This window comes from Castor canadensis, chromosome 4, assembly GCF_047511655.1.
Source record: "Castor canadensis chromosome 4, mCasCan1.hap1v2, whole genome shotgun sequence".
NCBI lineage: Eukaryota > Metazoa > Chordata > Mammalia > Rodentia > Castoridae > Castor > Castor canadensis.
Window position 1 is genome coordinate 78,693,235 of NC_133389.1, and position 25,603 is coordinate 78,718,837.

Sequence of the window (25,603 nt, forward strand, 5' to 3'; positions counted from 1 at the left end):
ACTTACTCCAATCAAATCCAGATTCAAATCCTACCAAGATCTACTTCTTTACTGACATTCAAGGAAGTATGAAATAGATGTGCAAAGAGCTCCCATTTAAGAAGCATATGGATGAATCAGTACTCTTTCTGTGTAGTTCCAGATGGGTGGCCTGTATCAAATAAGCTAAAAATCTACTTCCACAAAACAGTCATTTCAGGCTAATTCTGAAGCTCCTCTCTTTCTGAGTCAGCCCAAAGATAAAGACAAATCTCCTGGTGTCAGAGTTAGGTCTGAGACTGTCTTGCTGTGCTCCTCACAAGTTTGTGATAACAACCTGAATCAGTGGTAACCCCTGTGACTCCTGAGGTGTTCCACCCACTAGAATCTTGCTCCCTTCTCTGTTTAATCGAGACCACCTGTGATTTTGACATGAGATGAAAATGTACCATTCCTGTTTCACAGTCCTGCTGACGAGTGTAGGATACCAAGCCACTGCAGATCAGAAGTAGTGCCATGCAAGACAGACCAAGTCTCTACAAATAGACTTATTGTCAAGATTTGCCACATACTGGTTGCAAAGTTATTTAGTACCACTGTGTCTCAAATTCCGTTTGTGAAAATAGAATTAATGACATTACCTATGTCAGAGAATTGTTGTGTGGAATTAACATACATGTGTATGGCTACTGTAAGCATTATTTAATGATTAGCTGTTAACATGTCTTCTCACTGAGATTTCAGACATCTTGTATGATAGCACACTCGCTCAGGCCCTGACTTCATTCTCTGTCACCCATAACTGACAATGCAGCCCCTCCAATCCAGGCAAACATGTGTCATGCATCTTGTTCATCCATAGTCCCAGCCTAAAGCTGTCCACAAGAGCACCCCTGGAAACCTTGTTTGATCTCTCTAAATCCTCCTGAAATCTTACTTCTTTGGCAGAGCCTCCCTTCACCTGTTCTGGCGACCCACCTAAGCCTGCTCTCCTATGTCTAGGGTTTGGTCAATGGGTCCTCCAAATTTACATAGACAAAGTAATCAGCAAAAATTGTATTTGTATCTGGTTCCCCCAACTTCTAAATAGAAGATTTTGGCATTTACTGAACCTCCCTGAGCAATGGTGATTTAATGTAGAAAATGACAAGAGTGGAACAAAACAGTGATTCTAAAGTTTGAGTATATATCAGAGTCATGGAGGGGAGGGAAAAGATTGAAAGCGAGATTATGCCTCCCCCAATTTTCTGATTCAATAGGTATAGTTTGGCATCTAGGAATTGGAATTTGTAGCAAGTTGCTTGGTGATGCTAGGCCACATTTGAAGATGCACTTAGCACTTAGTGGCTTTATAGGACTATATATAATTACATGAAGTTTTGCTTAGAGAATGTTTCCTGCATAACTATTGCATAAAATATTATCTTTCCTTTTCTTCCATGAAATAGATAAAAAATGATAAATAAAAAACCATAAGTGAACTTGTTTTGATGGCCCTGTCCCATGTGGGAAGGGAGAATACCATATTGTAACATTTCTCACTTTAGACTGAGGAGCTCAGATTGTGTGGGCATTGGCCTTGTGATGACTTTTCTGGCACCCACTGTAAAGGCTTTCAGCTTTAGAGAAAAACTAAAACATATGTATTACCCCGCAATGTAATCTTTTTATATTACCCACTGTTTTTAACACACTCCCACACGTGGAGTGGGATTTTAGCAGGAATCTGTTTATGGGAGGTTTTCCAATGCAAAGCTTTCACATCTCTCCAAATCCTGAAACAGGAAGGCAAGACTCTTGACCACAGAGTTTGGCAAATTTTTTAAAGAAAACTTAAAATGTGTTGAGGAAAAGAAGTGGTAATGGAGGGAGAAGCTACATTTCATAACTTATTTGGCAGCAAGAAATTGAATGTACTGTTCCACATGTGATCCACTCTTTGGAAAAAATAATTTATTTACTTTTCAAAAGGATTAGAGAAAAAAGTCTTCTTCAGACAGCTGCTGTTTCTACACCTGGCTTTTCCACCCTCTGTGTGACTTTCATTTCTGCCTCTATCCCTGGATGATCTCCAGATACTTTCCCCAAAAACATCACTGTGTAAGTGAGTTTTACAGGGAATGGGGTAAGTTCCCATCCAAACCCTTCCCAGAGTTCCAGAAAGTCATATAGAATCAGTGTCTGTCAATATTTATAAAGGTTTCCCAATGATATATGTGTGTGGGTAGGGGAGAGTCACTTCCCTTATAATAATATCATCACCACCTATTAACTATTAGGTTATTCTAGAAGGAAAGATTTAGTTATGACATTCAGTGGTGCCAGAAAGCCTACTATCATTTTAAAAAGACATGTTAGGTTTATGGACAGGTGCAGCTATTCTAAGCCACATTCCCTTCCAATCAAAATCCTATAGTAATTCTGTATCTGATGATTTGATTTTTTTTCATTTTTATCCAAGAAATCTTTGTAATGGCAAGTAGGAAGGAGCTTAGTGACAAAGTGTTTTCCTTGGACTGGTTTTCAGGGCTCTTTGTAGAGAATGACATTGAGACAGGTCTATTGAAATTTTTTGGAATTCCCTTGAGATCTAACCAGGAGAAAAGTTACTTGGGGTTCCACATTGTCTAGGATTAGAACTTTGATATTGGTTTTCAAAATGTCACTGAGTCCTGCCCAGCAACAATAGGAGTATCAGCCAGAAATTTGTTAAAAATGCAAATCATTAACACAACCCCCCTCCAATTTGTATTTTGATAAGTGCTTTTGGTGATTCTGATGCAAACATATTGAATTTCCCTACAAGATTTATGGAGGTCCTCACGTTTAGAATTCTCCAATGCAGTCAATGCCTGCATAAACGTGGATATAAGAGGCTTCTTCAATGTGCTTTATTGCCTCATCTTTGGTCTGGTTGTGAGACCAAGACCTTAGGAAAATCCAAAAGACCAAAACCTTGGCAACTAAATGGATAGGAGCTTTTCTAATGGGCAGTGGCTAGTAGTCTAAGAGTGACAGGTTCTCTGAACAAGCAGGAATTAAATCTCAAGGGGAGTTAAAGAGTAGGCTGATTTAGGGACAAATGGAAGGAATGTCAATGGAGATATTCCTCCCAGAAAATACTGGAGATCACTTGGCCATGGTGGGGTTTGAAGAATATCAGAGGGGAATCTAAGCCTGTCCTCTCCCCAGTGAAACTGGAGAGCTGACCAAGCTTTTGGCTTTAGGGACTCACATGGGGACCATTTCCTGAGTATCTACTGCCTGTCAGATATGCAACTGTCCACATAATTGTGGACACTCTGTCATGTACATCGTAACTCAAAAGTAAGCCTTAGGATCTTAGTTTTGTAAAAGAAGAAAACATGGACAAAATATTGAGTAGCATGTGTTATACTTAAGCCGAAAATGGTAGGCCTGTATTTAAATATGCTTTACTGCCCCTCAAACTGTGGCCACCTGCACTGGGATTCAGAATTTTTCCAGATATGACCTCCACTCTCTCTTGCATCAGACATGTTAGTCATCAGCATTCTTAAATTCCTTTCTGGCTTGACTTCACCTTAGATCCCATCTGGTACTAGAATTCATAGCTAGCCCTTGGTGTCTGTCTTTCCTGCCTTGCACTTAAACTCCAGGTACTGGCTCTGGATCCTAGAATTGACTCTTCCATATGGAAGAGACACCTTTGGACCTGTGCCACACTGCTCCACTCATACTCTGCCTGACATTTGCAAACCACTTTGAATGCTTCCCTTTTAAATAAAATCACATTAGACACATAAAATTTACAAAGAATATGATATATTACATATTCTTGAAAAACTTACCTGGTTGAACAGAAGATGGGGTTACATATTTAGAGTCACAAGATACACAATGACTGACATTTCCAGGTCAGTGCCTCTCTAGCAGATTGTACACAGGAAAAAACACTAGCAATATTCAACTCGATTACAATTTCAACTCTATGTGGCATGGAAAAGCTAACATACATCCCTGGTTCTTAGTTTACCCTATTTGTAAATGGAGATATTAATACTTCTACCCTCCCAAGCTTCTACAGCTCTTACAGCAGCTTATCCTATACAGGAATATACATGAGCCAGTCTCACTCATCTAATTAATGCCTATCATGGGACTGAACTATAGAGGATGTGATAAGCAGTATTCCCCAAATGAAGCAATTTTTGGAAGTTTCCTCTGTGGTATCTTAGACTATCATGTCTTGCCTAGTTCAAGTTCCAGAAGGGGGAACAGATATAGCTCATGAAGTACAAAGACTTGTGATACAGAGACCATGAGGCTGGAGGGCTGTCTGGCAGAGGAGGAATTGCTACTATACCCTGCATGCTAGAGGTTAGAAAGACTATTGAAGGGCATGGGGCCTACTGGGAAAGCTCCATTCTGATCTTTCTGCCTCTTTCTCCCATCCTGTCCTTGGACTGGCACCTAAATTCAACACTTTCCATGCTGAGACAGCTATGATCCTGGTAAGTTACTTTACCTTCTCTCTTCCTAGAGGTTGAAGAAGTTGGTAATTTGCTCATTACTGACATGTAAATTGGTTAATTCCTGAGAGGGGACCCTTACAACTTTTATTCCAAATGACATCTCAAAGGTGGATTTTATACAGCTTAAACTAGACAGAAGTCAACCAAGTCTCCAACCACTATCTCAAAGGGAACCTGCTTGAAGGACACCACTGGAGAAGTTCTTAAGACCGTGGGATATTTGTGTCTGGTATATGAATGCTACCTTAGATTTCTCACATCCAATTTTTCCACAATGAGTAGCACCAAGACACTTTAAATATGTAAGATGGACTGCTGGGGCGAGCAAGAAAGAGAAGCTGGGAGGGTCGGATCTCATTTCACTGTGAAACACAGGAGGAGGGGTAGGAAGGCAAGGAGAGAGGCCTGGCTATCTGTACTTTACAAGGAAGGGGCAGGGAAGGAGTCTGAGAATAAGAAGAGATGTCAGATTTCCTGCCACGCACTTTCTAGACAAGAGCATAGGGAAGGAAACCAGAGCCATTCTGTTACAGACCCTCCCCACCAGGTGGCAAGCTCCTTGAAGGCAAAGAAGTTGCATTTACTCCGACATCAGGCTCACATTGATTAACACATTAAAAATAAAAGACAAAATCAGAAAATACCTGCCCTTCTAAACCCTGCCCCTCTACAACAAATGTTAAATGTCAGTTCAATCAATAATGCACCAAGAAAGACTTTTTTTTCACAGGTTTCCCTTCTGTTAGAGAAACTGTCTGGCAAATCAAGAAAAACATACCATTTACCCACTAAACTAAACACAATCCCTTATTATATAATTAACCGAAACACAATTGTATGTAATATAATTACACAAGACTACAATTATACAAAAGTAATGATGCAGTGTAGATGGCAATGACTTTCATGTAATCAAAAATAATGAGAGCTTCCTTGATTAGAAATTAAGGTATCAAAAGCCCCTACTGATAAATGTTCCTATATCGATCCACACCATGCAAAAGGCTGTGGAATTTTCCTCCTCACTGCTATTAAAGGGTGTAGGGATGGCAACCCTTCCCTGTAATAGCTTTTATACTGAGATTTCAAAACTAGCACATTTTCATGAAGCACACATTTTATTACCCACTTTTCCAGCTGGTCAAATAGAAAAAAATGAATCACAAGAGCCAGAAGCATGGGTGGTTTGTTGATGATCCCATGTGTAGTGGAATTAGCAGAAAAACATGTGCATAAAGTTCCACCAAATTATATCAGTCATTCCAAGCATTAGTACAGACTATGTTCTGCACAGCTGATCTCTGTGCTGCTCAGTTGAGGCACTTGAGACTTCATCATTGTTTCTCTGGACTATGCTAGTCATGTCCCTAGCTCTACGCTTACTCTCTTCCAATGTATCTTTGTCGCTTATTCCTGAATATTTCCACCAGGCTAATCTGATCATTTTCCTTCCCTGTTCTCATACAGATCATGAAGACAAATTTCACTAGCACACAAAGTTCTTCAAAATTAGTTCTGGTTCACATCTCTAGTTATGTTCAAGCCTTTGTTGCCTCCACACTGACCTACCATCCTTGCTGAACCATGTTTATTAAATCTAAGGCTCCATGGATTGTAAGACAAACCAGTGATTATATCCTAAAGAGAAAACTCAGTGTTGCTAACAAAACAATTATACACCATCAGTTATAAAATGTACCCCAGTCTTAGAGATTTTAAATGCAAAGACCAAAGCGTTTTGAATTGATGAAATACTTGTAAACCATACTCTCTCTTGTTTCCATGCCTTTTCACAATGCTCTGCCAATCCCCTCCACTCCCTCACCTTGGCCAAGCCTAACTTTGTTTCCTCCTTATGATTCAACTGAGCCGGACCCCCACAAATCTCCTTGACCTCATTCTTAGGGTCATATGAAGTTATTGCTGCCATGTATTACACAAATAAGGGTGCATTTCTTGGTCATTTATCTCACTTTATGGTAGTGGGTAATTATTCCCTGATGAAATATGACCAGAGATCCTGTATCACCAACACTCAGGAATACAGGAAAACATTTAGCAGATATTATTCGGCCATTTGATCAATGATATTTTAACTGGGGTGACCATAATTACAGGAATAAAGGTTGCAGATACTATAGAAGGCACAAGGTAAATTCCTCTCATAATCCAGAATTGATTCTCTTTGTTTTCAACAGTGTGTCTTTAAATCTAGAAATATCTGCTGCCAGATCCTAGGAGAAACTTAGAGAGAAGCTGAGTCTGCTAGATCTTTGGGCTCCAGAGTGAAAGGACTGATCACTTCTGATTCTGGCTAGTCAGGGTGTTGTCTCCTTGGGGACAAAGAAAACATGCATAGGGGAAGTGACAGCAAAGATTGGCCAAACTTTAGCCATCCTGTGCACTGTTCCAAAGCCTTTGCTGTAAGATTCCCAGGGGCCTGATGCCGTGTGCAAGTGTAGAAAGGACACCCACTGCAGCGAAGAATGAAATAGTTTAGGAAAGAAGCGTTTCCTTCCTCCTTTTAGCTTTACTCTTAACTTCAAAGTAATCAGATGTTGTTTTTGCATAAAATTTTAATCCTTTCACAAATTTGTATTTTGATTTAATTTGCATATCCCATTTACTGCAAGTCAATATGAAGAGAGACTCAACTAATTTAAACCATTTTTCTCTGGGCCTAAAATCCTCTCAGAAATATTTTCCATTAGGCAACTCAATTATGTCTAATGTGGCTAATGTTGGTGGATTAGAATTTTGCTCAAAGAACTCATATTTAGAACAGTGAGAATGGAAAGGGGTGGGAGAACAGAAGAGAAGAGACAATAATTACCTGTCTTTGATGCTACACAGATCAATGTGTAAATCACTAAAATTCCCCAGGGAACCTTGCTGAACTGAAATGAGGTCCTTGGGCTGGTTATCAATAAAGATGAGCCTCATGCAGCCTTGGAAAGCCTTAATGGGATTTAAACATTGGGAATCGGTGAGATTGTCTGGGCACCCTGTGGGACAGAGAAAAAAGATGAAGAAGAATACTGAAATGATTATTCATTGCTTTGGCGACCTATTGATGCAAGACCTTGAGGTCTAATTATTTTGGTGCTTTTTCATTCACAGCAGTACACGTGCTTTTGTTGTAAATCCTAGCATTCTCAGGGAGGGGACAGAAGTGGCACAAAATGGGGACACTCAATCCCTATGTAGAGAAAAAAATGTATGTTAAAGGGAATACCAATGCTATAACATTTATCTTATTCTTATGTTTTTTTTTTTTTTCTTCTACTGGTAAGCTATTTGTTATTCTTTTTCAGGGCATTCTTCACTCATTTTAAAGAAGCAACCTTTTTTAAGTACTAGGGAGTCTTAGTTCTGTCTTGACACATGTGTCTAAATACACAATTCAATTCTAAATTACATTTTCAAAGGAAATTATGCTTTGGGTAAGGATGGCAGTAGAATAATTATCTGGTTAATTAACATCTTAGTTCCTGAAAAAGGTACACATGGGAACATAACAGGAATAACAGGAATTTTGACGCGCTTTGCAAAGCAAATCCAGACACTAAGGGAACTAAGGATTTAAATGCACATAGTTATAGGGCTGTAATAGCATACATGAGAGGTTAACACCACATCTTTTTAAAGAGTGTTCTTTTGGAAAAAATGCATTATAGTGATTTAGCCTAGCTTTGCAACCAGACCATATCTACTTCTCATTAAGACAGGTGTAGAGCAAGGCAGGTATATGAGTGTTTTTTCTCTTTACAAACTCCATCTCCAAGGTTTTAATAGGTTTGGAGCATATGGGAATGCAAGCTTGAAGACGTGGCAATAATCCATAAATAATTGGGAATTATTTCAGCCATCTCTAATAGACAGTCATTGCTAGGCTGAAGCCTGGCAGCTGGTTAACAGCTCACAGGCATACTATAAAAGGAAGAGAGATGCTACAACCTCTGATTGAAGTTGTAGAGAGAATTTATGTAAGTTGACTATTATTATTGAAACTCATTTTCACCTTTCTGAAGTTTACAGTCTATATGTAGGTTGTTTATTTAAACACCGTTCAAATCATAGATAAATCTTCACTTCCTAAGCCCAGCACCCCGAACACCCACCTCTAATGTAGCACTTCTTCAACTGGAGGCGGGGCATCATTTTGCCTCTATGGCATGTGACATGCAGATTGTTCCATAATTATTCAAAACCATTTTGCCCAAAATTGAATTGTAGATTGCCTTCTTTTGTCTGTTGTTGAAATATTACATGTAATGCAGAATTAATCTGTAATACCTTTGGGGATTTGAGACCCTTCTTCTGCATTTCTTCTCATTTCACTAGAGGGCCATGGTGAACACAGAACTGGATTTGCATCCACTCTACAGCTTGCAAGCTCTGTGGCCTTGCAGATTGTTTCAGCTCAGCAGACCTCAGTCTTATTATCTGTTAAATAGGGCTATTATTATCCAACTCACAGAGTTGCTACATGACTCCACTGAAGTAAGACACATAAAACACTTACAGAGAATGGAGTGCATTCTCTTCCTGAGGGAAGGTGTTATCCCTGCACACATGTTAGAGATGCCAGGGGGAGACAGTCCCTTTTTTGCCATAAAGCCAATTATTTTTGGTTTTGGCAGTACTGGGGCTTGAATTTAGGGTCTACACCTTGAGCCACTCTATCAGCTCTTTTTTATGATGGATTTTTTTAAAGATAGGGTCTCTTGAACTATTTGCCTAGGCTGGCTTTGAGCCATGATCCTCCTGCTCTTTGCCTCCTGAGTAGTTAGGATTATAGGCGTGAGCCACCGGAGCCTGGTAAAAATAACTCTTAAAGATATTGCTTCCCTCCCAGGGAGGAAGGGAAAGAGTGTCTCTCTCTCTCTTACTTTTTCTCTGTGTCTCCTTGTACCGGGGCTGAAACCCAGGCCATCATAGATGCTCTATAAGAGCATGCTATATCACTGTTATCAATCCCAGGCCTGGCAGCCTGGTAGCTCCATACTTCAGATATACAAATCATTTCTCTCTTACAAAGGTGGTGGAAGCTTTGAAACGCAGAAGAACTTTTGCACAGGCTATATATATACATATATATACATGTAGAAAGAGAGAGAGAGGAGAAAGATACATATATTTATAAAATACTTCTCTTTAATTTTTTAAAAGTAGAATTGGTGACTGCAATGTGAACCACAGTCCATGACAATATCTACAAGACTGGAAGCAGTTGTTGATCGTTGCCGTGTGGCAGGTATCATTCTGTACACTTTACGTGTGTATGTGTGGGTGTGTGTGCTGGTGTAGTGCTGAGGATAGAGCCTACAGGCTTGCGCATGGGGAGCAAGTGGTCTTCCACTCAGTTCTAGCTCAGTGTCCATTTGTACATTTAAACCTTGCCCTTATGTAAGTCTCCAACCAATTCTGAAAATAAGCTGCTTCTTTTCTATTCCAAGCAAGGTATGTCAGGGACCATGAGTCTTGTTCAAGGTCAGATGGCTACTGAGGTTAAATTCCATTCAGAAATGGTTTCTCTAATACAAACAACTGACTGAGAAGGTGTCTGTTAACTTTTTAAATAAAACCAATACCTTTTAATGGGTAAATAAAGCATATATGCATTTATAAAAATGCTGTAGATGTCTAGCCACATGTCTTTCATCCTCATTAGTTTGGGTGTTGCACTCACTGAAAACATTTCTAGGAGTCTCAAAACACTGGAGAGGTCAGAATCTGAACTAGATTCTCCATGTGGAGCCTCCTTGTTCCTTCCCATTTCTAGCTGCCCCACACCCGGGGCATGCATGGATTCCAGGGAGGTGGGAATGGGAAGCAGGGCTAGGAAAGCAGAGTGGCCTCAATGGCTGAGCATGCTGATGGTGCCTTCCACCTGAATTTTCCATCTTGCAGGTATTGCTGACTCTTGGTTCACTTTCTCCAAGTTTTCAGCTGAGTTTCTGCTTTCCAATACGTTCAGAGAGCTTTGGTATGGCTACAAAAAAATCTCCTTTGGATGTGTTATGTAACATCGGCTCTTGTAGCTCAAGTTCTTTACTCCCTCAGTACTGTCCTAGATAATTTATATTTGCACAGCTGTGAGGGACTTTGCTTCTCACTATTTTGGGCTTCAGTGTGTGTGTGTGTGTGTGTGTGTGTGTGTGTGTGTGTATGTTTATGTGCATTTGTGTCTAGAGAATTGTCTAATTGACAAAGCAAGAATTATGATGGTGAGATGACTGCCCACTGAATTCTGCCTCCACATGCCTCCCTTTATTTGCAGTCTCAAAGGCTAGAGAATTTACCTCCAAAATAGTAGCTGTTTCCAGAATAAATCTGTACATGAGTGGTGTCCTGGACTGGGGATGCTGCATCGTTATCCAGTGTGAGAGTGATGCGGTTTCTTCTGGCATTGATGCTAACCGAATGCCACAAGCCATCATTCAAGTTGCTGCCTGCAAAAGAAACAGGAAGGGCAAGCATAGGGATGATTGATTTGGAGAGGTTCGGAGAGAGTGGGGTTTATTTCCCTGCTTTCTGTGGTCTCCGTGTATTTTCAGAGCAGACCTCCAGCTACTTCAGGAGGGTCATCTTTCTCCTCTGTTTTACCATTTTAGAATATTCTCCTTTGCTTCCTTTCTTCTTTTAAGTGACTAAATAGTTTCTAATATATTTGATTTAAAAACAAAAGGGAAAAGCCTAAACATATATATAGTGTTTATATTTACATCAACCAAAGGCATGTAATATATTAATTAATCTGTTGGTATGTAATTGCAGAGGAAAAATCTGAAAAAAGCCTCAAAATGATAGCAGCAATCCTGTTTGTGCATTGACAACTTATGAGCAATTTTACTTTTGTTCACACTTTTTTACAAACAGCATGCATCCTGTTTTTAATATGAGGTTTTTGTATTTTTATTTGTTTTCTGGTACTGGGATTAAAAGCCAGGGGTAGGCCAGTACTCTCTCAGTGAGCCACACTGAAGCCTGGTAAACAGCTTTGAAAGTGCATGAAGAAAGCTGTATTCCAATGCTGGGGACAGCAGAGGTAGGCTCCTCTTGTGGGGAGGGTACAGATCAGTTCAATTCCAACTTTTCTCCATAACTAATAGCATGGCACTGCATATGTTACCTGCCATCATTAATCTCTGATTTATCATCTAAATATTATCGCTCCTATTCTGTATCATCGCTAAAGGGGTCAAGTGAAAACAGAAGTAACATTCCCAGAGCATTTTTAAGGCACAAAAGATGCCTTTTAAAAGTTAATTTTTTATCCAGTTCTTTTGTCCCAGATGTCTTTGTCACATGCTGCCTTGCTGACCTGACTTACTGAGGAAACTGTATCAGGAGCTATTCAGAAGGGTTTCAATTATTTCCTCTAAAAATTCTGTCATCTATGAAGACTGTCCTGCTAGTGCCAAGTGCCTGCTGATGGAAATAGAGTCTTATTAACCAATGTGGTCACAAAGGCCAGAGTAAAGGCATATGACCATACATTTTGTCATTTGATAGACACTTACTGTGCCCATATGTTGAGCCCCCTTCCTTTTCATTACCTCAGTTTCCTCACCTGCAAAAGGGGAACAGTGAGTATACCTAAAGACTGCTGTAAAAATTGCACCTGTTTCTCTAGTAGTGTATGCAGCATGGCTCATGTCAGTCACAGTAAGTAGTCATGTGAACTAATGGGCAAAACTGTAAGTACAAAATAACACAACATGAGAGAGCATGGATATTAACATTGCAAGGTATATATCCCCGGATGGTTGGTCCATAGTTAAGTGGAAGAGGCACATGCAGAAAGGATTAAAATATCATCCTTTGTGTTTAAGCTAGTGAGATAGAGAAGCAAACAACCAACAACAACAGTTACAATTCTGGTGGGACAGTAATACATGGGCATAGGATAAAGAGGCCTAACTAAGTCCATGTGAGGAGCCCAGGAATGTTTCACAGAGGAGATGGGTGAGAATGAAAGGAAGTTTTGGAAAATGAGCCAGATTTTGCAACTCATAGAGCAAGAGTTCCAGGAGACAGAGACAGAGCTCTGTGCAAATGAAGAGAGGCCAGGAATGAGAATCAGGGGAGGATAAAAATCAAGCCAGCTGGGATGAAGATCTGTCACCTAGGGGCCTTACATGCCAGGCTACGGAGTTTTAGCAGCATCCTTTGACAAATGATTGTGGCCAGCACTTTACCCAATCAATTCTATCAGGACCTCCTGGGGAGAGGCCCTGGGCAGCTGCATTGAAATAAAAACAGAAAGGAAAAAAAGAAAAAAACATCTTCCTCAGATGACTCTAATGTGCAGCCAGACATATAAAGAACTGTTTTATAGAAGACTACCAATGAGTGGGTTTTAGCATAGGAATAGCTAGGCTGGAGGTACAGATTTAGAGAGTTGTCAGGCAAAAGAGCAGGTGATAAGAGCTCGGAGGAGTTAAGTCTGCAGGCAGAACTCATGGGGTCTATTGCTTGCAGAGGTCCTAGGAGACAGAATGACAGGGTATTAACCAAGGTGCCAGCAGTGAAAAGGGAGAGCAAGGGCAACTAAAACAGTTTGTGGAGGTATAATACACCAGTTTTGATAAAATCTATGGAAGCCATCCTGAGAAGCCAGCTGGGAGAAGGCAGAGGTCTGCTGTGATCTCACAGTGACAAGTGTAGAGTTTGTGCCCCTGAGCTCCTAGACAGTTGGAGAAGCTGCCCAGGGAGATGCTCATAGCACAAGGTCTGAGGCCCAGCTGTGCTTGCACCTGGGCAGCAATGCTCATCTGCTCAGAGCAGCCCAGATGTAAGGGATCCACTGTATTATCAGCCAGCTCCCTCACAGTCATTCTGTTGCAGCCCTGGCATCTGTTTGGGGCACCGGAAAGAAACCAGAGGCTTCTCAGCCCCATAGACCTACTTTCTCCCACAAGCAGCTGTCCTCAGACAAGGCCAAGTTTGGATCCTGGCCACAGGGTCTCGCTAATGACGTAGAGCTTCTGTCAGGTGTTCCCTACTGATGAACATTTGATTTCTTTCAGGAGCATTTGGAGGACACAGGCAATTTTAGGACTTTTCTTGTTATTTTCATTTGCATACTCATTTGCATATATCTATATAATACATGAAATTGCATCTGAAGGTAAGCTATAGACTTGGCTAGAAGGGAGTGAGTCATTAGTTCATTATACAGAGTCCAAGTAGTGCCCAGAGGCTAAGCATCCTGATAGGCATCAGGCATAGTAGGGAAGAAAGTCCATACAGATGCCACAGGAAGTTTCATGGGTTACTAGAAATCTAGCATATAGTCATTTTACAGATCTGACTGGCCTTGACAGAAGACGTCTGCTCAGTGAAACATACAGAGCTAGAGCATCAGTTTGTGAGTTGATTCTGGACGCTGGTCATTCCCACATCACTCTCTCGTCTGTCTGTCTGTCTTTAAAGTTGTTATTTATTATGGGTATGCTTGGTGGATTGTTTTCTTTCATTTTTTTCCTTATTTTTGGGTCTGCTCTTCTTTTTGAGTTGACCTTTTCCTACAAAGTTCCTAAGCCCTGCAGGGGAGCCAGTGTGAAAACCTCAGTTCTTTAGCAGGGAATTATTAGAACAATAGTTCCTGATGCAAGAATCTCTAGGGGAGCTTTTGAAAGTACAAATCTCTTGGCCTCATACTAGGTTAATTAAGTCAGATTTCTGAGGTGACTACAAACTCTGGAAAGTTCAAAGATCTCCAGGGACTGAGTTGTGTAGCCAGGTTGAGATTTTCTCCGTTAGGGATTTCAGATTCAGAAAGGAAGCAACTAGGAAAAAAACCCAACTAGTAGGGAACCTGGAATGGATTCCAAAGGAAGTCAATGGGCCTCTTCCTGTTCACAAATCTCCCCTCTATCTTGGCATTCTTTTCTACTTTATTCTACGAATGGACCCAAAGTAATACTCCTGGGGAATCTTGATTATTAAGAAGACTCTGTATAAAGTGCAGTTTGAAGTGCTATTTATTATTCACAAATTAATGAGAGTCAATTCTATCAGGTTGCTTTCCTCCCAAACCACTTTGTTACAAATAACTTTGAGAAACACAAGTTTTCGAAAAGAAGAGGAAATAGTCCTGTTGAGGTTAGGAGTACCCAGATGGGAAAATGCCTCTGCAGTTAGGAAATCAGGGGATTTAGGGCTACTTTGGCGCACTAAGCACCACAGGATCTAGGAAATGAGGCTTAAAAGATGGGATTTGGGTTTTAGAAAGAGAGTTGAATGACCACAAACATAAAATTTCCAAACTGTAAAGGAATGCTGGGTATGATTTGCTGACAAAGATTTGCAAAGAATAAAAATTAATTGTATGTGTCAGGGGCCTTAACACTCTATCCCAAAGTATGGTGCCTTACTGTGCTGAATACTTTGAGTCAAAGAACACTGCATATTTTCAGAAGCAAGCTTTTCCTGACCTTTTCCTGCTCTCCTGCCTCTTCCTTTGTGAAATGTGTCATGGAAATGAGAATTCCTCTCCTTAAGAAGTGTCATAGGAACTTGAACCTCTCTCCCCACAGCAAGCCATAAAATCTAGAAAGGTCACTCTTTCCTTTCTCCCTTGAAAACCCACATTCCTGATGGGTCCTTCCCTAAACCTGGGAGGAAGGGATGCTGAACAGAGAATCCAAGAAGAATCTGGACAGGACTTTCTGGGTTCCCTCTCTCTGCCTATTATGCTAAATCACACGGTTAGTCCAACGACATTTCTCTATGGGTATCCATCCTTCATTAAACCTAAGCATAAAGGTAGTTTTCCCTGATACCCATGTCACATAAATCTTTGATCAATACCTTTGATATACTTTTTTCCTCTTTATTGTTTTCTGTTAGAGGAGTGTTGTCATGACTTTTATGACAGGTAGGGGAAGAGATCACACCTTTCTGCTTCTACTTATTCAATTTACTAGATTTATAGGGAAATAGGCAAGTTCATTGTTGCTTGTTAAAGCATACATTTTTGCATTCTTTTTGGAAGCCAATATCCCAGCAAGCATCAAAAATCTTATGAATGTCAGACCCCATTTCCATGAATTTTGTTATAAGGAATTAATCTCAAAATAAAAAAGACCTGAAGCCAAGATTTATGGTGTAGATTCTTCACAACACCATCATTTATAATAGCAAAAATGTGAAACTATCATTATTTCCAATAGAAGCACATTAGCTGAATCAACTACAATGTGTTCATGATATGGTCTGGAATAAACTTCTTAAAACACTTAACATCCAAGAATGCTGCTAAAATCCTGGTAAATGAAAAATTCTGTCTAAACCGTGTATGATGTAGGTTTCCCAAAAAGAAAACATGGAATTGATATAGATTACTTATGCTTTTTCTTCTATTGAATACTGGAATTTTCAAAGTTTTCACAACTAAAATGCAGATTTTTTTTTATTATCATATACGAAAGGAACTGTTTAAGTTGAAATAAAGGACAGGACAAGTTCCCCCCTTTTGTTGCTTTCACTCTTGTTTCTCCCAGGTCCCAGAATTTAGTCTGGTGTATCAATATAAAGGAGTTCTTACAGAGACAGACTTAAATAGGCTGCAGTGTTTCCTCCAGATTCAAGTCAAAACTTGAAGTGTTCAATCCAAGAAGAAAAGACTGTTTCCATCCTTGCAATGAACTTTTGAAACACAGCCCAATTGTAAAAATAGCTAATAATGAATACCACCAGTATTGAATGTAGGCAGTGTATCCCTTTTAAATATATAATTCCTAATTCTCAGAATTATCTTTGAGGAAGTTTATTGTCCTCATGTATACATGCTAACACATCAAGCCAAACGGTCTGCCCAAAATCACATGGTTACTGAGAGGCAGAGTCAACATTCAAGAGAAGGCAGTTGGTATCAGATACCTTGCCTGAGCCAAACTACCACAGCCAGTTCTGCCATGCTCCCTCAATCTCTTTGATGGACAGTATCTCTTACTTTCTGCTGCTGAATCTGGCTTTACATCTATTTTTATTTTAGTTTATAACAGCTTTATTGAGATAGATGTCACAGATCACATAGCATGTGTAACTCAATAGTTTTCAGTATATTCAGATTTATGTAACCATTACAAAAACCAATTTTGTAACATTGTTGTCACCCCCTGCAAACCTGTGATTTTTTTATCTCCCATTCTCTAATCTCTTCATCTTTTTACCTCTAACCCTATTTGACCACTCATCTACTTACTGTCTCTATGAATTTGCCTATTCTGGCCTTTCCACAAATAAAAATATAATATATTCCCTTTTTTGACTGACTTTTTTCTCTTACCATAGTATTTTTAAGGTTCACCCATGTAACATGTATCAGTATATGTTTGTGGCTGAATAATATTCCATTGTATATCATTCTATGCTTATTCATTCATCCATTCCTGGGTATGCAGGCTACTTTCACTTTGGGCTATTATGAATATTGCTGGCATGAATATTGCACACAAATATTAGTGTAGACATATGGTTTTGATTCTTTTAGGTACAAATGTAGGATTAGAATTTCTGGGTTACATGGTAACTTCATATTCAACCCTTTGAGAAACTATAACATTCTTTCCAAAGTGACTGTACCAACTTACAGTTATACTGTATAAGTTTATTGCTTTCATTAAGAATACTGACTTCAAATTTTGGTCTCATCCTTCATCAATTTTCTAGCTCCTAAAAACAGCTAAAGTAAGATTTCAGCTTTTGTTTTTCATGATGCCTATGTAGGTCTGACCTTGGAATTCTAGTAAGCTGTTATTACATTGACTGGTGGGGATGGATAAAGCATAAAATAACTGGACAGTACCTAATACTCATTTTAAAATAATTTTTGTAAGGAAACATTTACAGTAATTTTACAGATATTTGATGAAATTGAGACTTAGAAAAATTACGTTTTTTATAGGAGTAGGTTTTAGGGTTAAAGAAGGGCTTCTCAAGCCTGGCCATGGATATCTTAGAAGGGCTGATTCTTTGCTGGGGTGAGCTGTCTTATAGCAAACCAGCATCCCTGGTCATCAGATGACAGTACCAGCCCCACTCCATCACTAAAAGTGTCCCCTGATATTCGCAGTCTTCTGGGCCCTTAGGATAGGTCAGGGTGGGGGTGGGTGGGAGTAGGAGTGTAGTCTCTCTTCTCTGAGAGCTATTGGCTTAGAGGAATAATTTTGACTTTGAGGTTGTAGACCCTTGATATTTCTCTCTCTCTCTCTCTCTCTCTCTCTCTCTCTCTCTCTCTGTCTCTGTCTCTCTCTCCCCTTTCCCTTTCTCTCTCTCCCCTTTCCCTCCTTCCTTCTCTGTCTTTCTCCCTCCCCTCCCCGCCTTAGTCAAATTCCTAACAGATCTCTGCACTTCAATCTTAATCTTACTTTAGTTTCTTTCTTTATGATTTGAAGAGGAAAAACCAAAACCACAATCTATGTTTCCAAGTGTTAATGAAACTTTGAAACCAAGTCCTGTCCCAGGATATAAATATTAGCCTTGACTCCTGGCTAGACTAGGTTGATACAGCCTTGCACACATGTGCAGAGAGAGCAAAAACTCACACTGGAGCAGAGTTCCTGATGATTCCATTTTCAACCCTGGAATAAACTGTTACAGATTTCCTTAATACTGTTATTCACTCCTTACCCATTGCTCCAGGCTCTGCCACTTATTATTCCTGGGGATGTAGGCAGATTTCTTAATCTCTCTAAACCTGTTTCTTCTTCTGTGAAACAGAACAGAACTGTCTGGCTTGACTTAGAAGTGTAAGCTTTATCATTCCCAGAAAACTCAGTTCAGTTGTTTTTCCACATCATGTCACATCTACCCTTACTTAACAGTACAAAGGTACTTTCAATTTTTGAGAGAACAAAGTAAATACATAAATAATTAAACAAGGAAATCTTAAAATGTCAATCACATTGTAAAAGACCTATTGCAATTACTAGGACAATCATGCTACAATTTAGAGCCTGCGTTATGCTTTTCTTGGATACCATTTGTCCATCAATTAGCAGACTCTATTAACCCTCTCCTAAACAATACAGATTGAATTAGCACTTCCTTCAAATCTCCTCTTTTCTTTTATTCTACTCCTTATCACCTTAACTAGCATTTTTCATGATGGCTTCCTTCTTCTCTCTGTTTCCTCCCTTTTGGTAAGAGTTCCTTGCTACATAGAATTATCTAAAACCCAAGATTATTAATGACCTCACAGCAAATACCCCTAGAGTGGATTGTAGAGCCCAGAGAATGAAATCTACACTGCTTATCTTGCCAAGTCCGTTCCTTTTGTAATCACTATCTGTCCTCTCCATCTTCTTCTCCAATATCCATACAGAAGTTCCCTACTTCAGCTAGATGTACACATTCATTGTGCTCCAAGCAAACGCACTTAACTAATTGAAGCTTTTACTCCTGCCTTTTGCTCCAACTATAGTCTGCCTTTCTAGTTCCCCTCAATCCATCTCCAAATCTTTCAGTTTTTATCTTAGTGAATGCTCTCTTAAACTTTACGTACAGGCTGCATATGTTTCTTGTTTCTATCACAGTTGCTTAGCATAATGCAGGACATATTAAAACTGGTGAATGAGTAAATGAATGAAAAAAATTAATAAATTAGGACATGATCAAAATAGGCTTTCCTTGACTAGCTTATTACATAATAGCTTCTCCTTCAAAATTCCTGTGACGTCCACTGTCTGAGCTATTCATTTAAGCCATGTTATTTATTGCCTTGTGCTATCAATTAGCAATTTGTCTCTGTAAGCCTCCTCTCCCCAGTGGGATTGTATGTTCCTGGGGGTCAGAATCTGAGTCACTTTTTGGTACCTTGCTAAGCATCAACAGAGCAGCATCCTACCCTCTCCAAAGCTCACTGATCGACTGAACACCAGGCCAGCTGAAACTCCGCTCCTAAATATCAGCAGCAGGACCCGCACATACAAATTGTACATAAATCACAGGTTAAATCTTTCGTAGTTGTGAAAGCTTGGCTCATACTTCAAGGTAATCTGGAACATGGAAAGGCTTGGTCAGTGTGTAAGGGGAAAAACACTTAGATTTGCCATCATTAGGGTCTGATAGACACATTTTGGTGGATCATGACAGGATTTTTTTTCTAGTACAGACTAGAAGGTTCAGTTCAAACAACTCCAAACTAAAAATTACAATAATTCCCTGTCCCCTTCAAGATACGGTTCAAACTCTGTTGTCTCAGACTAAAATTCTGCTTTTTCTCTTTTGTCTGTCTTTCTTTGGCTTATATACCTTAGATATCTTAAGCCCCAGTGGAGACTTAGATCTTTGATTCTTTTCTTGTTTCTCTTTTCTAATTGGAGCATTCTTTCCCTTATTCTTTGCTTGGTCGAATTATATTTAATGTTCAGACAAAGATATACTGTCCCAACATCAAGAAAGCATTCCCTCCCTCACCTATCACCTTGTCTCTTCTCTGTGCCACCCCAGTATTCTGAGTATGCATCTTATCCTTTATAAATGCCTCAATAGCATGCCCATGAGCAGCTGGATGGCAGAGCCCCCACCTCCAGCTTTCAGTACAGTACCAGGGCAGACTGTATACTTGAGTTCCTGAATTAAAGGGAAGTAAATTGAATTATATGAGAAACCATGAAAATGAAAAGAAACTATGAAAGCAAAAGGAGAGTGATAGTAGTGTGAGTGGTAGACTATTGTTCCACAATAATAAAAATCTAGTTCCCTCAGTTCTTCTTTTGAGTAAAAGATAGAGAACCAAGAGTAAATCAAGAAATAATATTTCTACTGTCATTACCCAGGTCTGATAAAGCTGCAGGTACCCAGGAGATCACCACCTTGGCAAACATTTCCAACCAGAGTTTGATATTTTGAAGCTCAGGTAATTACATTTCTTGGCTTCTCACAAAATAGAGCACCTCATCATATTTCTGTCTTCCGAATCTCGAACTCTGTGCTTAACCAGATAGCTTGTTGTGACGGTCAGGGCCTTATGAGCAGCTATTTATTTGCCCTTACTAATGGAATTTTCTCATCAACATTATCTTAGCTAAAACACAGAGGCATTAATGATAACTTAATTGAAACAGAGAATGAAGTTCACAAATTCGTCACGCTTACTTGATGTGCTGAGGGTGGCTAGTTACAAATGGCATGCATAAAAAAGGGCAATATTTAGGAAACAGCTCTTAATTGAGGGGCAGAGCCTATAACCATCTGTCCACCAGTATTAATTGGGGTGAGCACTTCCATCCTGCACCTTGTAGCTCTCTAAGCTATCTCCCCTCCTCTCAGAGGTCCACCGGCCTACATTTAATTAATACTTCCCTGAATATATCTCATTCCTGGATTTGAAATACTCTACATCGTATAATTTTTCTAACATGAATATTTGTTAAAATCACTACAAATCCATTTCCACTGCTAAAATTATGCCCTTCAGAAATGTTTAAGAGATTAATTCTACTAGATTATTTATTCAGACACTCGCTCATATATTGGGTAATTAGGTACTGAGGACCTGTGATAAGCAAGGTGTTATACTAGGCCTGGGACAAATAATAGTGGGTAAGGCAGATAATGTTCTTGTTCCCTAGAGATCTTAAATTCTAGTGGTGAGATGAACATTGAGCAATCAATTACATACACATAAAATTAATATACATTGTTATGAGCTTAATGGTATTCCTACACAAAATTCATATGCTACAGCCCTAACACCAGTACCTAAAATTATGACATTATATAGAGATAGGGCATTTATGAAGATAAAATGAGATTGAATATATCTAGAATACCTGTGAGAAGAGGATATTAGGGACATAGATTACATATAAGGAGGACTCTGTGAGGACACATGGGAAAATGACCATTCACAGGCTAAGAGAGAGGCCTCAGAAGAAATGATCCTTATGATACCTTGATCTTGGACTTACAGCCTATAACACTATGAAAAAACAAATTTTGGGATTGGACATTCTGCTAATTCAGGTTGACTGGCTTTCACTTTAGCTCACTATCTGTTGGTAGTACCCAGGTGATAGGCTGAGACCTTTTGGTTTGGAGTCTTCCTCCTCTTTTATCTGGCTTTCATTTAATTATGCTAAGACCATGTCTCTAAAGTGTAGACTCATCTTGTAATCCTGAAAATTCCAATCTCCTTTCAATGTCTCAAATGACCTCAAGGCAGTAAACTACTGTAATGTTCTAATGAAAAATTCAATGGTGTCTTTCTGACACTTGACCTTACTGATGCTTGGTCTTTTTGAATTGCTATAAACATACACAAACCCTCCTCTATAAGAAAACCTGTTCCATTTTTTCTGTTTTGTTTTCTCTCTTCATGAAATAGACTCAGTACCTAACAATTATTCTGCTATTTATATAGTTTGAAGACACTAGATATCCTGATAAATCCACTACCATGACACACACACACAGAGACACAGATACATTCCATTAAAAGAACCTGATATGGCTTAGATCTTGAAAGTTTCATGTTTTGAAGACTTGGTTCCACCATCAGCATTTGTTATTTTTTTTCTAGTTCTGAGAATTAAACCCAAGGTCTCACACATGTTAACCAAGAGCTCTACCAATTGTGCCATGCCCACCCTTGTTTGTATTCTGTTTTTGAGATGGGGCATTATTAGAAGGTGGTGAAACCTTTAGAAGGTGAGGCCTAGGGAAAGAAGTTAGGTCATGGAGGTGTAACCTTGAAGGGGACATTGATTGTAGCCTAAGCCCTCTTCTCTCTCTGCTTCCTGGCTGCCACAAGGTGGACAGTTTTGTTCTATTATGTGTTTCCACCACATTGTACTGCATCCACAGACCTAAAAGCAACAGGGCCCAGTGTCCATGTATGGAAACCTCTGAAAACAGAAATCAAAAGCATTTCTTTCTCTTTTATCTCAGGAATTTTGTCACAGTGGCAAAAAGCTAAATAAAACAGAAGTTTATTAAAATTCTCAAATTTGCTTATTTGTCTCCTAATTCCCTACAGGTAACTGAGAAGCAGAAACATGACCTTTTCAGGACACAAGCATCTCAGTTACATCAATCTTGGTACCAAAATGGCAACATTTACTTTTCTTACTCTACACAACACTCCAGGATGTTGAATTTGAGAAGCAGGACTTCTAATTAGGCACTTGTCACTAGGAAATCTTGATCAACTCCATAATGCCATTTTCAAAAGAAAACCCTTCATTTGATGACTTCCTTGAAAATAATATGAAGCAGGGTTGGCTTATGGTTTCCCTTCAAGAACTTATACAAAGGGCTAAAAGGGGCTTCAGTGATTTAGACCAAACCTTCCCTTTAGCAAAAGAGCACAGCAAGGTCTAAACAAAGAAGACTTACTCATACTCTGCATCTAAGCAGAATCTAGTTAGATTGGAACCCTGATCACTGAAATCTGAGCTCTAGCTCTTTGTTCCTTCTTTCTTCAGTAGGGAACTGAGATTTTCAAAAGCACTGCATTAAAAATTATTTTAAAGACTGAAACTCCATACTTCTTTTTCCTATTCTTTTTGCTTTGCATCCACCCATCAGAAAAATAAAAATAACATAAAATGTCAAATTGCTTTCACTGTAATTATAGCAGTGCTAAATTTTCTTTTTAGATTATTTAACATCTTATGACATTCAAAAATTTTACCTTTATAATATGTCTTACTGTAATGATTCAGATCGGTTTGAACAATGCCAATCTCTAATCTAAGCAACTCTTTAAGGACCTTTAAAATGGCAGCAATTTTCCTCATTAAAAAAATGTTGTGAGTACTGCTCAAGGAGCAAATGAGGACATTAAGAGAATCTCAAGATCTCCACACGTGGATTTTCATGAGAAATAGTAAAAAACAGATCTTTAAAATGCATAAAGTGGGAAGTCCATGTGTTTTTCATTCAATTAGGGTTTGCCTAAATTAATGTTCTGATTCCTAAAAAGGCAAATGGCAAAGTTCAGTGTAGAACAAGATTCTTTGGAGGTACACTGTTCTGATGCAACTCCTGAATTTCCACATCAGGTGAATAGTGCAGAGGATCCTAGCTGACTAGGACAGGAAAGCCTGTAAAATATAGGACAAAATCTTTCTGATCCTCCTTAGGCAAACCTTCTTTCACTTAATAGCTTTAGTTTATCTTCCATGATAGTCCTGCTATGGGATCAATTCTAAGAGAAAAGCATACCTAAAAAAGCATGTTGCATATACAATATTCACTAAATATCTGTGTGTATGATTTACATATAATATTTTACAGGTAACTAAGCTAAAATTAAAGATCAGAAGTCTATAAAGACAGTAGACTTCCCCTCTTTAAGTGAATCCCGTCTTACTCAAAAGTCAGGTCACCAACAAAAATGTTTGGGAAAGATGCAATGGTAGCTATTTTCCTTTATAGCATGTTGCACATTTGTTGGCAGATCTTTCATTTAATGCAAGCTCTCTTTTCGGATGAGTTACTTAAGTAATTAATAGTATAAGCGAGGAATACAGGTGGCATTAGCATAAGGATACAGTGTAATGAATATGAATTGCAAATCGAAAGGAAAGACTTTAGGTCAAATGTCATATTCATCCCTTAAACTTGTCTTCTAACTCTCAGTTTCCTTCTCTGTGTGCTAGTATAATAATTACCATCTCATGAAGTACATAAGGTTTTTTCCTCTATAATGCACTGTGATAAGGTTATAGCCCAGTATCTGACAAGCAGAAGGTCTGCAAATGTTGGTTCCAGCCTTGCAACAGTTGCAGTGAAATGAAGTCTTCCATGTTTCCTTATAACCACATGCATAAGACTTTCAAGAAAAGAGACACAATAATAGAAAACAAAACAAACAAAACAAAAAACCACAAGGAAGGGATGACACTGTTGTCCCTTTTCCTGAAACTTCATCACTTCTATTTTGGGGGTGCATTTATTGTGCAAGTCTCTCACTCACTCTAAATGCAAAAATCCCCAGTGACCTCTGCCCCTAAATGCCATGTACATTGTAGGAGGCTCTGGAGACAGAGGTGAAGGTGCCAGGCATCTGTGGAAGGTCCTGTCCTTTCCACAGCAATTAATTTCCCTTTCAGATCCAAGATGCTAGAAACACCTGAGCTAATCACAAGTAAATTTTTGAATATCTGGATTCCCTGACCCATTAACAAAATGTGGTGCCATACTATGTTTTATGTGATGTACCATGTGCCCAGGGTAGTCTTGCTTGCCCTCATAGTTTATTGAGACAATTATCATTATTTTTTCATTGTTCATATGGGATTTTCATCTCTCACAAAGACAGTAAGAACTGAAATGCTATCAAAACAAAATCAAGTATCATCAGAAAGGTAATGGAGGAGAAAGCTAGATTTGTTGTTGTTGTCTGTCTCCCAGGGAGAAAAATGTCAGAAAATATAAAAATCTTGATCCATTTTAAAGAAAAATTAAATTCAAATTTTCCAAAATTCAAGAAATTTCCTTGGGGAGAGAAATATGCAAGATTTTTCTGAAACAGAATTTAGGAATTCACCTGCAGAGTTAAAAAAAATTCTTCTTTCTTGTTTCAATAATGAGAGATAGGTCTGGAATAACTGATGATTTTTTTTGCCATTCATAGCTGGGTAACATGGCAATTCTTACCAGCATCTTTCTCAGTCATAAATGTGTTTTAATGGGCTGACATGTGCTTAATAATACAGGCAGCACCTGGATTCTTTATAGCAAAATGCCGCTAGGGCCTGTACTATATTAAAACTGCATTTTTGACCTGAGGTCGACAAGTTTCTATATTCAAATATCTCCTCGATTATAGAGAAACAGCCCAGTGTCAACTCACATTTTTCTTCTCCAAATAAGGAGGACTGAAGTTTAACTTTGTAAACTCTGAACATGAAAAATATTTTAATTATAAGTGATTAACTCATTTCCATTACTGGAAATCAAATAAATTTTATAAAATTCCTCTTATGGCACAAATTTACTCTTAGCTTTTATGACTCTATGGAATGAGGCCCCTTTCAGCTGTAGGTCCTGACTCAGTATGGAAGAAAAGGAAAATTGTTAAATAGCTTCTCAACACTCTACTGAGTATTTGAGATATATTATCTCCTTTAATGGCAACCACAGTC

General features: G+C 38.9%; 1 protein-coding gene across 3 annotated transcripts in view; it reads right to left on the reverse strand.

The window, feature by feature from the left end:
- Cntnap5 (contactin associated protein family member 5) overlaps positions 1-25,603 on the reverse strand; it is an 826,603-nt gene that overhangs the window by 355,168 nt on the left and 445,832 nt on the right. For all 3 annotated transcript variants that reach the window (XM_074070497.1, XM_074070498.1, XM_074070499.1), the window contains exons 9-10: positions 10,799-10,948; positions 7,327-7,498 (exon numbers count right to left, since the gene is read on the reverse strand). In XM_074070497.1, the coding sequence (XP_073926598.1) occupies positions 7,327-7,498; positions 10,799-10,948 (322 nt within the window). The remainder of the gene's footprint in view (positions 1-7,326; positions 7,499-10,798; positions 10,949-25,603) is intronic.